Source organism: Aspergillus udagawae, assembly GCF_001078395.1.
Source record: "Aspergillus udagawae IFM 46973 DNA, scaffold_10, whole genome shotgun sequence".
In the NCBI taxonomy this organism is placed as follows: Eukaryota; Fungi; Ascomycota; class Eurotiomycetes; order Eurotiales; family Aspergillaceae; genus Aspergillus; species Aspergillus udagawae.
In genome coordinates, this window is record NW_025091273.1 from 475,737 (window position 1) to 487,247 (window position 11,511).

Consider the following 11,511-nt stretch of genomic DNA (forward strand, 5'->3'; position numbering starts at 1 on the left):
CTTCTTCGGCACCAACTTTTTCGCTCTAGATGCTAAGAGCGATGGCCGTCTCGCATTCTTAGTATCCGACAGATGTTGGATATACGGCTTGTCCACAGTACTGCTTACAACCCTTACCTTCTCTGTTTGGCTAGGGTGGCAAAGGAGAACGAAGAGGAATGAACAAGAGATGGATAACATTCAGCGAAAAAAGTGATACTTTATATATCCTTTTGCTTTTCCTCTCGGCGATACTTCTGTAAGAGTATGCGTCTATATTCACAATCCGATCCAGGGCACACCCACCGGAAAGCTTTCGGCAAGGGGCATCTTTACTCACAATCCAACGTAATTAAGATTAGCGACCTACAAGGAATGTTAACAGTTGAAATCGACTGTAAAGTCCAGTTATAGCAAGCATCTTAGAACAAGAGAATAACCACAACTAGTTAATCTGCAGGAATGGTAAGTTAATAGCTAGAATACCTCTCTCTAAATGGGCTATATATACTTGAGGTTCGAGGCCCAAAAAGTAAAGGACTCATCTATAACACAGCGCTCTGGTATCTCTGACCGTTGGCTGATGAGATGCAGACATTGATAGCTTAGGTGAGTGCTTGGTAGTCAACCCTGACTTTCAATAATAATAAGCTTTACTGTCAAGCATTTCCTACTGTTTGGGGTAAAAGATTTGTCAACCTACACTGTGGAACTCTGTTGCTTCCCTTGTCATAGCATTTTGTTCTGTTTTATCTACTGATTTAAGTTGTACAATCCGCGTTAACAGAATTCATACAGTAAACACATATAATCTAACGTAATCCACAACCGAGCGGCACACCCAACCGAGCGGCACACGATTTCCACTGCAGTCAGAAACCATGACATATCTAACTACTACTCTATATTCATTCAAATAAATGAAAAACCAATAGCATTACCTAGGCCTAGTAGGGCAGCTTGTTCTAATATGACCAATTTGATGGCAATTACTGCATTGCGGTGGTGCACGCTTTTTAGGAACTGGTTCCCCTGCCATCATCTGTATAGCTTCTTGAGCAAGCTGCTGGCCTTCAGCCCCTGTCAGAACCCCTCCAGTAGCAATATATGATCTAGGGGCAGTGCGCTTTCACTTTTACTTTTCATTTACTGCGCGAAGCTCTGCCATCTGGTGTCGTAACAGAATGACTTCATGCATGGTAGATTCAGCTGCTTTTGCACCTCAGTAGCAGTATAAGGGGTCTTTGTAATCTATTCGCCCTCTGTAGGTCCAGGCCCATTCGCAGTAGTTGGAGGGGTGATATTCTTGATAGTAAGCTTATCCAGCACCTTTTATGGATTCAAAGGAACTAAACCAGAAGCTTTAAATCCACTATGGATATTCTTTGATGATAAGGCCTTTCATGATTCTCTATAAAGATCAAGAAAGTTTTCCTTATCAATATGATGAATGCCATTTTAGATACTTCTCATCACCTCTGTACCATATGCTTCCTTTAGGGGTGCAAAGCAACCAACATCAAGAGGTTGCAGTTTATCAGATGAATGAGAAGGTATATAAAGAGGGATGATTTGGTGGTCCTTATAGAAAAGATTAAACTCTATAGATTCATGGCTAGCATGGCTATTAAGAATTAAAAGCCGATATCTCCCTTATGTACACGCTGCAGTATGCTTTTGAAAGACCTTTTCTAGCTAGAATAATCCAAGCTCATTATTAGTCCATCCATTATTGCTCAGACCAATCAGCCAATCAGGGTTAATATCTTAATACCACTGAGATTAGTGGACCTTGCCAGAGAAGATGATTATTGGGGGGAGAGACCATCCAGAAGCATTAATAGATTTAATAATAGTAACTCATTCATGATTCCCAGGCTGGATAGCTCATACCCAGCTACTTCAATGACAGGATGCTGTAATAACCTTTGCTGTATATGCAACGCCCATCTAAAAGCCAGTTTCATTAAAATTGTAGATATCCTGCTCAGTAATACCATATTTTGCTATAGTATTCTGAACCAGGCTAAACCACTGATTAATAACTTTAGGATCTTCGCATTTTGCACGCTGGTAATTGTATTTGCGGGTATATTTGGATATAAGATCATCATGCCGTTAGATAAAGTTGCCGACCCAGTTCTTTCTAGTAGTGAGGCCTGATTTCCGCTAAGAAAGTAATAGATCTGCCATCTTATATACAATAGCATGGGTAGGTGGTAAGCCACGCTCATCCATATCAAGAATCCATTTCTTTAGAGATGTTTCCTCAAGATCACTAAGTTTCTAGCAGTTCGCTGAAATATTAGCCCGTGATTTTCAACCATTGATTTGGTAGGTAAGTATATGGTAGGAAACATCATATGCTGTTGCTGCTGCACGAATACTTTTAAACTGGCCATTTTTAAATGCTTATAATGCAAGTTGTATTCGACTTTCTGATTTAATAACAGAATCAGCAACCTTTTGAGGCATAATAATAGACTTTTAGCTCTGTGAAGCAAGTCAGGGGTGAAGGAGCTGAGGTGGGCGAAATTATGTGCCGCTCAGTTGGGTGTGCTGCTCGGTTGTGGATTACGTTAAATAGATAAGGATGACAATGATAATCTTTTGATATACAATAGTAAGGAAATGCACTTCTCTAAATTAGTGTGTTCAACAAGACCAACCCCTTGGATTTTGTGAGGAACTCAGCAAGGACTACCCTATTTGCTATGCTTATGCTTACTATGCTACCGTTCCTTTATCCTGTTGCGTGTATCCTTTCCGTATAAAGCAATTGATCTATGATATCTAATTGGAGCAATCCTGGAACTGGAAGCTTCCTCAAGGATTAGTTTAGGGATCTGCTGGCGAGGCGGGCACTAAGCCGTTCAGGACCACGGCTCAACGGCAGGGCGAAGAGGGGTTGGAGCGGCCAGGTGAGGAGGTAAAAGCGGCAAGGATGGAGATAACGGCGCTATACCGGAACAGGAAACCTTGCTGTGGCAGCCAATGAGAGCCTGATGCGGCAGGACGCCGCTACAATGGAGCCGTTTTCGGTTAGAACAGCTCTATACCCCTCGGGTACACTGCATAAAATGCCTTGTATTTCGCTACATATCAGAGTATAGATCCCCGAGATACTCTGCGGTTGCTTATTAAAGAAGAATCAGACCTCTGTTGTATGCAATACTAGATTACAAAACCTCTCGTAACACCTAAGCCCACATGACTGCTGAAGAATACGGATATGGTGGGGTAATACTGCGCTACTTGACCCACCAACACGAACTCAACTGACTCACTTCGCATCCTTTAGGAAGGTATTAATTCCTTGTCGTCTGCCTCCTCTTCCTCCTCTTCCTCCGTCCTAAATTCATCATTTCTCATCTATGAAAATGGCCCTCTCGACCCGCGCACATGGCGTCCTCCACGCCAACAGCAACAACATCATCTGGGAGGTCCTGGCCAACCTGTACGACCCCGAAACCAACCCCGACGGGTACTACAGCGTCGGCATAGCCGAGAACCTCCTGATGCACGAATATCTCCTGAACCGCATGCACCAGGACCTCCACCTCACCTCCAAATCCCTGACCTACAATGACGGCGCATCCGGCTCGAAACGCCTCAAAGTGGCCATGGCCCGCTTCCTTAACCGACGCCTCCATCCGGCTACCCCGCTCGAACCGCAGCATCTCATCCTCACCAACGGCGTCTCCGCGGCTGTCGAGCACCTCTCCTGGGCGCTCGCGGATAAAGGCGAGGGGATCCTCTTGGGAAGACCGTACTACGGTACCTTCATCTCGGATATCTCGCTGCGGTTCGGGACCGAGGTTGTGACTGTTCCATTTGAAGGGGCGGATCCGCTCGGCGCAGACTGCGTGGACGCGTACCGACGCGCGCTGAGCAGCTTCGAGCAGCGGACTGGAAAGAAGTGTCGTGCACTGCTGCTGTGTCACCCGCATAATCCTCTGGGACGGTGCTACTCGCGCGATGTCCTGGTTGCGCTGATGCGGTTGTGCCAGGAGCACGAGATGCATTTTATCAGTGATGAGATATATGCCTTGTCCGTCTGGGGTGGAGGGGAGTTTGTCTCCGCGCTGAGTATTGACACCAAGGGTCTCATCGATGCGGACCGGGTGCATGTTTTGTGGGGTTTGAGCAAGGATTTTGGAGCGAATGGGCTGCGGTTGGGGGCGCTAATCAGCCAGGCGAATCAGGATGTGCGTGCCGCGGTCGACAGTGTCGCACTGTACTCGTATGTGTCTGGGCCGGCGGACCATCTGGCGGCAAATATTCTCGAGGATGATGCGTATGCGGATGAATATATCCGGTTGAACTGCGAGAAGCTGAAAGAGGCGTATGACTATACAGTCAGATTCCTGACGCAGAATGAGATCCCGTACATGGCTGGAGCGAACGCGGGATTCTTTGTCTGGGTGGACCTGGGCACGCCGTATCTCCAGCGCCATCCCGAGGCGAGTCATGAGGAGCTCACCGAGGTCATCATGCAGCGGCTGCTGAAGAACAAGGTGTTTCTGGCCTCGGGGGCTATGTTTGGGTCCGAGACGCCGGGATGGTTCCGCATTGTCTTTGCCCATCCGCAGGCGTACCTGGACGAAGCGTTGCGACGGATTATCGCTGCTCTTCAATGAATAACCTTGGATTGATGTACACATCTACAGATACAAAGCTATTCATAAAGAAGCCACCCTGTCGTTCCTATGACCAACACCCCCAACATCGCCGTCATGAGCCCCGCCCCCGCGCGATCTGCTCCGGTGATAGTCATCGTCAGCACGCGCGGCCGTGGATCGTGCTGCTCCATTCCGCCGCCAGGATCGCCCACTGAAGTTCCCCCGGTGGCATCCGTGACCGGCGCATCTACCCGGTCGATCAAGAGAGCCTGCATCACCTCCAGCGCACTCATCTGCAATCCCACATCCTGACTGCCATCCCATACCCCCGTCGTCCATTTTAGTCCACACGCAGCACCGTCCGAACCGCCAGTGCATGTCCTCGCGGCCGCAGCTGCTGACGCCCGCAGCCGCGGCATGACCCAGTCGTACGTGAAGGGCGCGACCTGCGTGGCCGCCGCCATCCAGCGGGCGAGAAAGCCCTTGAAGGCGCGCTGGTCGACCTGGCAGGTATTCACAAGCTCGCAGGCCCGCTCGTACATCACCATGGCCGGGTCCTTGACGAAAAACACGTCGGTCGCCTGGAGGATTTGCTTTGTCCTCGCCTCCCATTGGGGGTCGCCCTCCGTCTATCTCGTTAGCCACGCTCATCAGACGAGAAAGCAGACTTACAAAATTGTACATGTTCGCCGCGCCCAGCAAATACACACCAGAGTTGTACGTCCACTCGATCCGATTAAAGTCCGAGCAGTTCAGCAGCACATCCGCCCCATCGTAAAACAGCCAGTCTTCCGTGATGAAGCCCACGTCCACTGTCCACTTCCAGATCCGCTCCGCCCACTCCGCGTACGTGTTGTTGCCCGTGTACCGCGCTAGCCTCGCCGCCAGGTTGAAGAAACACCCGTTGGAAATGGTATTCTTGTAATTCCACCCATTGTTGAAGCTGAAGATCTGCCACCGCAGCCCCCCGCCGCAGGTGGTTTCGTCCCACCGCGCCGCCTGCGTGTTGAACACCGCCTGCGCCATCGCCAGCCACCCCGGCCCGTGGTTGGGGTCTGGGTCCGGGAAGTTGCGCTCCGCAGCGGACATGGCTGCGAAGGCCCAGAAGGCCTGGTCATCGTTGCCTTCGGTTTTGGTCTGGTTCGTGGGCATGAATGTCCCCGTGTGCCCGGCCTGCCAGGTCAGGGCTTGCGTGGTGATGGCGTTCCAGGTACTGTCGCCCGTCAGGTACCAGTAGTCGATGAGTGCATTGAACATCGCGCCGGCTTCCCACCAGTAGTATGGGGGTGGTAGATTCCCCGGGTTGTCACCAGGTCTCATCCCCGTATAGTGGGAGAGCATGTTGGCGGCCACATCGTGGGCGGCTTGTTTGATGGAGGTGGGATCGTTGGGGTCTAGATGGATGCTATACGCGGGGGAGATCAACAGGAGCCATAGTAATTGCATGGTGATTGATTTTGGTGTTCATGTTGAGGTGTGAGAATCAAAATCAAAATCTAGAGGAAGGGAGGGGATGATGTTGATGTCGCATTCCGTGTGTGGAATGTTATCCACAACACTGTTGCCCAACGATGTACTCGTTATTGATAACAGCATTTTTACGGAGTATTTATAATGATAGACTACCTAAGCAGACTTGGGGTCCTCCAGATAGTCCCTGATCACTTAGTGATCGTTGCCTGAACACATACAGAGTGGGATTGATTATTCACCATGAGAACCACATATAGCCAAGTAAAAGTTGTTAAGCAAGCCTAACCATATCCATGCCCACTCCCTTCTCCTTGGGGGCATAGTTCTCTTTATCCTGATGATGTAGAAGGGTTTGCACTTTTCTGTTTGCCTACAATTCTTAAGAGTAGTACTGACTAGCAGATACGATCAGAAACCGTGCAAGTTTGAAAAAATTACTGAACCCTACATCATGTTATATTCTGACTTCAACTTTTTTAGTTAAAAAATCTTTATCGTAAATGTACTTTAGAGTGATGATGGTTGATATAATGCATCTTTAGTTCTAAGTTACCTAGTAGACATGATAGTATCAATAGTACCTTAAGCGAGAATATAAGATCTTGGAGTTGGTGCTTATGCAAAACCTTGGCCCTTTGGGCGTGTGGGATCTTTTCGATATAAGTAAAATCCAAGTGCTTCAATGTCCTTGAGAAGAATATCTCTAGACTTCCACTCCCCCATCGCTATCGTATTCAGTTCCATCCCCTTCAGACACTGCAGTATCCGCGCTAGAACGCGAGTAAATGCTAGAGGCACTACTGGCGCTGCTGACTGGCTTGGGAACAACGACGAATTGGAAGTCGGGGTCGATTTGCTGCCGAAGCTCTTGGAAAGATAAAGAACCCATGTCGGCCTCTAGCCCTGTCTCAATTTCAAACATGGTCGAAGTTCCCCCTGCAGTTGAGTCAGGATGTCCCTTCAGCTTGCCCACGCAATTTTCGATGTCATTTCTCAACTCCGTTCGCACAAAATCTGTCATATTCCTAAGAATCTGTTCTTGGTTTCTGAAACGGGTGGCAGCGTTCGGTTCACTTTCCCTAATATCGGGAAGGCGCCACTTCATGTACAGTTTCTGGTGCGATGGAGGGAGTTTATAGCGGCCTGGGTGATAGCGGATGTACTGATAGCAAAGATAACAGGCAGGCTTGCTGCATCCAATGTATTTATCAGCATTGTTGAGAAAGTCCCCTCCGGTCTTCTCAAAATGATCGAGAATCAGTATCTCCGCATGCACGATGGTTTTACGCGGAAGATGATTCTCAGTCAACAACTTGTCCAATTCGGTTGCGTCGTAAATTGTTCTCAGACGGGCAACAAACCTCTCCTTCTCTGCTGGATCCCGGAACATCCGATTGCTAATACCATCAATGTTGTACTTGCGGCGCGAAAAGGGAAGGGGAACCTCTTGAGACCCAGGAATCCTCTCGACCCTCATCCCACGCGCAAAATCCGAACGTAAAACCATGGTGCTTTCCACTATTCGTTTGCTCATGATCACATGCTTTCCAAGCTTATTGAGCAACTTAAAGAGTCGCTCGAATGGTTGGGGCTCATGTGATTCCATGGCTAAGTGCCGGAGGACCTCGAAAATAGGTCGTGAGTTGTGACTTATGGCGGCCAAATTCTCCATATCCGCTTCTTGGAGTTGTAAACCGTCTCTCTGCAGGTTTTGGGACAGCCATTGTTTGAATTTGGCGATCTCATGATTACCTAAGTATCACCAAGGTGAGCCGCATTCAGTCGACATACAGTGCGAGACTAACATACCTTCATACTGCCCACTAGAGAGCTTGCGCATTACTGCAGGAGCTGCTTTTTTCACAATTGTCTCATAATACGTATAGATCTTGGGAGCATTGAAGCGCAACACTTTGCTCGTCAAAAGTTGCCGGGCTGCTTTGCCATCCTCACTGCTCAGTTGAGCCGATGGGTTTGTTGCCAGCCATTGGACAATTCTCAAGATATCGTGAACGAATCTGACAACTGAATCGTCTACACCTTTGTTCGCTGCCAACAAAACCACTATTTCTTCAGGTCTCTTTTCCAACGCGACCGCAGTAACATAGGCAGGTTCCTTCTTGTATGCGCAGGCGTAGGCAAGTGCATCCACGAAGGACCTATGACTGTTAAAAACGTTGAAACTAGAATTATCCTGCGGTACATTGATAGGCTTGATGCGGCTGCCTCTAACTTCCCCCAACGTTATGAGTACCGAAAGAGGTTCATATAAAAGTGGGAGCCGAGGTATCGGCATTAAAGGGTCGCCTGGAGGATCTTGGTTCATTTTCGCAACTGAAATGGGTAAGCTGTATTACTACGTAACAAAAGCTCGTTGGGATGAGAACAAGAAGAGAAATGGTAGAGGTGATACAGTGAAAACGGGGATGAGACTCGTTAGATATAGATGATGCTCATGGGAATTTCTCGAGGCTCCGCCGAAATAAGTTCAGCCTTGCATCAGATTGTTCCTTTAGGGGCAGGACAACAAGGAGTAAGAACACTTGGCACAATCGGGTGGTATTGCCGCTGGGCAGCTCAGATTTACCAACCCTTGGTTGCTCGTGCCTACATAGGTGTGTGTTTAGTATCTTTAGTCTGGCCTGGTCATCCGCCATTGTGTTCCTCCCTTGGGCAGCCGTGCATCTTACCTCATGCAGCAGTGTCGAAAAGAAGACTATATGAAGACCAAAGCATGTCGAAGGCTTCAATAGAAATCTCCTACCTGTACGTTGGAGAAGAAGAGCGGGGTTGAACGACCACGATAATTCACCACCTTCCCCTCAACAAGTCATCAACCCGTATTACTGCCCTATTAGACGTAAAAGTTCATTTTGCTGCTAGTTTGAGAAACAATAAGAAGTGTGCCAATTCTTGGGCCAATTCCTTTGACTAGCACAATTACCACGTCAATGAAGACGGGGATGAATGCACCTTGATGGCTGCATGAGTCACCTAGCTGCACATATCCTCTTCAATAGCTACGGCACAATCACCATAGAGAAACTCTGTACCACGCTTAGCATGAGTCATACTGAGTAGGTTGCCAGTGCACGGATCAGGATAAGAAATACGGTCCTATATTGAGGCGGAAGAAGGCTGCGTGCCAAGACTACTAAAACAAGATCCCTAAGTTTAGATCCCTGAACTGCATGTATCACACGTGTAGTATAGTTTAATACGTTAAAACTTACTCGTATCAAATGTTCGACTTGCTGACTGGATTTCGAACATAGCCCGTTGGGTGAATGAGGTTAATGGTCTATATCACCCTCCCTCAGTCGCTCCGGCATGGAGAAGGCCCGTGTTCTTCAGTTGCATTAGTGGATACTGATGGGTTTCAAAACGCGGTGCTGGGGGATAGGGAATCGCGAGGCTGTCGAATAGGGCAGAACGCCCGTCGAGGAGGGCGGCGGATCGATAACACTCGAGCGAGTCTAACTACTTTAGCGGCGAATATACGCAGGCTACCCACAGGCTCGATTGACGATATGATTTGTTCGTATATACTTTTGCCAGTCGGGCCGGCTGGCGATCGCCTCACTAAAAATGGCGTCCCAGGAGAGGACGCTCGAGGCAGATGAGATGTCTGGCATCTGCCGCTACCCACCACTACGCCCGAAAGGCTAAACTGGATGGATTCAAGCCGCCGCAGAATGAAACCAAAGACGGCAGCGATGTTCGATCGACCAAAATCATCGACGGAGCGTAAAATCGATGGTACCCCAACACTGCGACGGCGAAGGACTACAAACACGACATCTTCATACACACGAACCGATATCTTAGCCGCCCCATTGACCGTGATCGTGAGCGTGACATACGCTGTCAACACACAACCGGCGGGCTCCCTCGTCTCCGAAGAGGTCTGTCAAGGGAAGGAAGGCTCGGTTGTACCAAATGAGGCTGGGACCTCACGGCCAGCTGGCAACGAGAGAGGTCTGAGCGCTGCGACGCGAGTGCAAGCCAATAGAGCTTGTGCCCCTTTCTATTGGCTAGAACCGCGGCCAAGATAGCCTTGCTCGCAGTTTAACCAACCAGTAGAGCTCAGCACTAAAGATATGCATGCTGTAGACGACTGCATTATGGCGCGGAACGTCTGCATTATGGCCGCGTCTACTTCCGCTTTTCATGTGCCCATACGGCATGATTGTTTGTGTTTGTTTGTACCCCCAGGGAACTTGACATATGGATTTACCAAAAGCCATAACTAATAGAGTAACTTCTCCAGCCTGATTATGAAGGTTGGGCGCCCTTGCAACCCACTCCCACTTCGTAGGCCATAGCCGAAGCTGCGACGTGTCCATGACTGTCATGGAAAATGAATCAACACACCCAACCTACGAAACGAGAATGATAGGTACTAGCCCTCTCTACATGCATACATCAGATAGGAATGACTGCATGGATGTTTGGCCGGGTATCACATAGGATCGGAACAGCATCTATATAAATACTCAGCCAGCATTCTGCGCAAGCATTAAAGCAAAATTCATTTTGAAAGCAAGCATTATATGCCTTTGCCAAAAGAAGATTGCTTGAACTTATACATATTCTTTATTACTGCTAAGATGTCTCCCAGGCTTGAGCAACCGGACTGCTACTCCAATACTGGTAGGTATAGTCAAGTAACTGTGAATAAATAGTTACTGATATGTACTTTAGACTATGAGATTGGCAAGCGGCTCTTCAACGTTTATATGGCATTAATGATGGTTCAATCCTCGCCTGAGGGCAGAACAGATGAATCATTGGTATGTCTGCATCCTTCGCTCTTCTCATTGCAAGTCTGAATCATGGATGGCTGACGCTGCTCTAGATTGAAGCAGACCGCTTCATTGATTCGAAGGCCTTTAATTTCGAGGCAGCACTGGCAGCCATAAAGGGCTTGAATCTAAATTTACCCCGCACGGATATAATAAATGATGAGAGCGTTGAAGACTACATTTACAAGATTCTCGGATTCGTCAGATTGGCCAACGACAGGGAAGACTTTATTCCTTTGTTGACAAAACTCCAACTACAAATTCCAACTTGCTCAGCCGATACAGGGACATCTACAACTGCCTATCATCGCTCAGTGTTGGAGGAAAAGGCAGGGCGTTACATCAGTCTCGCGCCTACCCAATGTTCTAACCCAAACAATGACCCTGAACTCTGGAAATATACGTCTCTTTTATGGGAGAAAGCATCGAATCACGGTGTGACGCCCGATATCAGAGAAACTTGCCTCAGCAATTTTCCACCCAAGTTTCGAATCACCATTTCTTGCATGGGAGCACAAGCTTCGGGTGAGGGCAAGACCAAGAAGCTGGCGAAACACATTGCAGCAAAAGGCGTTTGCCAAATCCTTGGGCTCCAGCCATGTTGATGGTGAAGGCATTAAATACATATCTGT

At 48.2% G+C, this 11,511-nt stretch overlaps 5 protein-coding genes across 5 annotated transcripts; 3 read left to right on the forward strand and 2 right to left on the reverse strand.

Moving 5' to 3' along the window:
* Positions 1-3,359: 3,359 nt before the first annotated feature.
* Aud_001975 (putative aminotransferase) lies at positions 3,360-4,619 on the forward strand (the record flags this gene model as incomplete). Its single annotated transcript, XM_043295977.1, has 1 exon — positions 3,360-4,619. One exon carries the CDS (start codon positions 3,360-3,362, stop codon positions 4,617-4,619), a length of 1,260 nt encoding a protein of 419 aa, XP_043151912.1.
* Positions 4,620-4,657: 38 nt separating this feature from the next.
* Positions 4,658-6,047, reverse strand: Aud_001976 (glycoside hydrolase family 76 protein; the record flags this gene model as incomplete). Its single annotated transcript, XM_043295978.1, has 2 exons — positions 4,658-5,230; positions 5,274-6,047. The coding sequence occupies 2 exons, from the start codon at positions 6,045-6,047 to the stop codon at positions 4,658-4,660; spliced, it is 1,347 nt and encodes a 448-aa protein (XP_043151913.1).
* A 730-nt stretch (positions 6,048-6,777) lies between these two features.
* On the reverse strand, positions 6,778-8,400 carry Aud_001977 (nucleic acid/nucleotide deaminase domain-containing protein; the record flags this gene model as incomplete). Its single annotated transcript, XM_043295979.1, has 2 exons — positions 6,778-7,826; positions 7,884-8,400. The coding sequence occupies 2 exons, from the start codon at positions 8,398-8,400 to the stop codon at positions 6,778-6,780; spliced, it is 1,566 nt and encodes a 521-aa protein (XP_043151914.1).
* A 1,369-nt stretch (positions 8,401-9,769) lies between these two features.
* Positions 9,770-10,129, forward strand: Aud_001978 (uncharacterized protein; the record flags this gene model as incomplete). Its single annotated transcript, XM_043295980.1, has 1 exon — positions 9,770-10,129. The coding sequence occupies one exon, from the start codon at positions 9,770-9,772 to the stop codon at positions 10,127-10,129; it is 360 nt and encodes a 119-aa protein (XP_043151915.1).
* Positions 10,130-10,684: 555 nt separating this feature from the next.
* Aud_001979 (double-stranded RNA binding motif domain-containing protein) lies at positions 10,685-11,484 on the forward strand (the record flags this gene model as incomplete). The annotated part of the gene is made up of 3 exons (XM_043295981.1): positions 10,685-10,727; positions 10,779-10,867; positions 10,933-11,484. 3 exons carry the CDS (start codon positions 10,685-10,687, stop codon positions 11,482-11,484), a joined length of 684 nt encoding a protein of 227 aa, XP_043151916.1.
* Between the last annotated feature and the right edge of the window lie 27 nt (positions 11,485-11,511).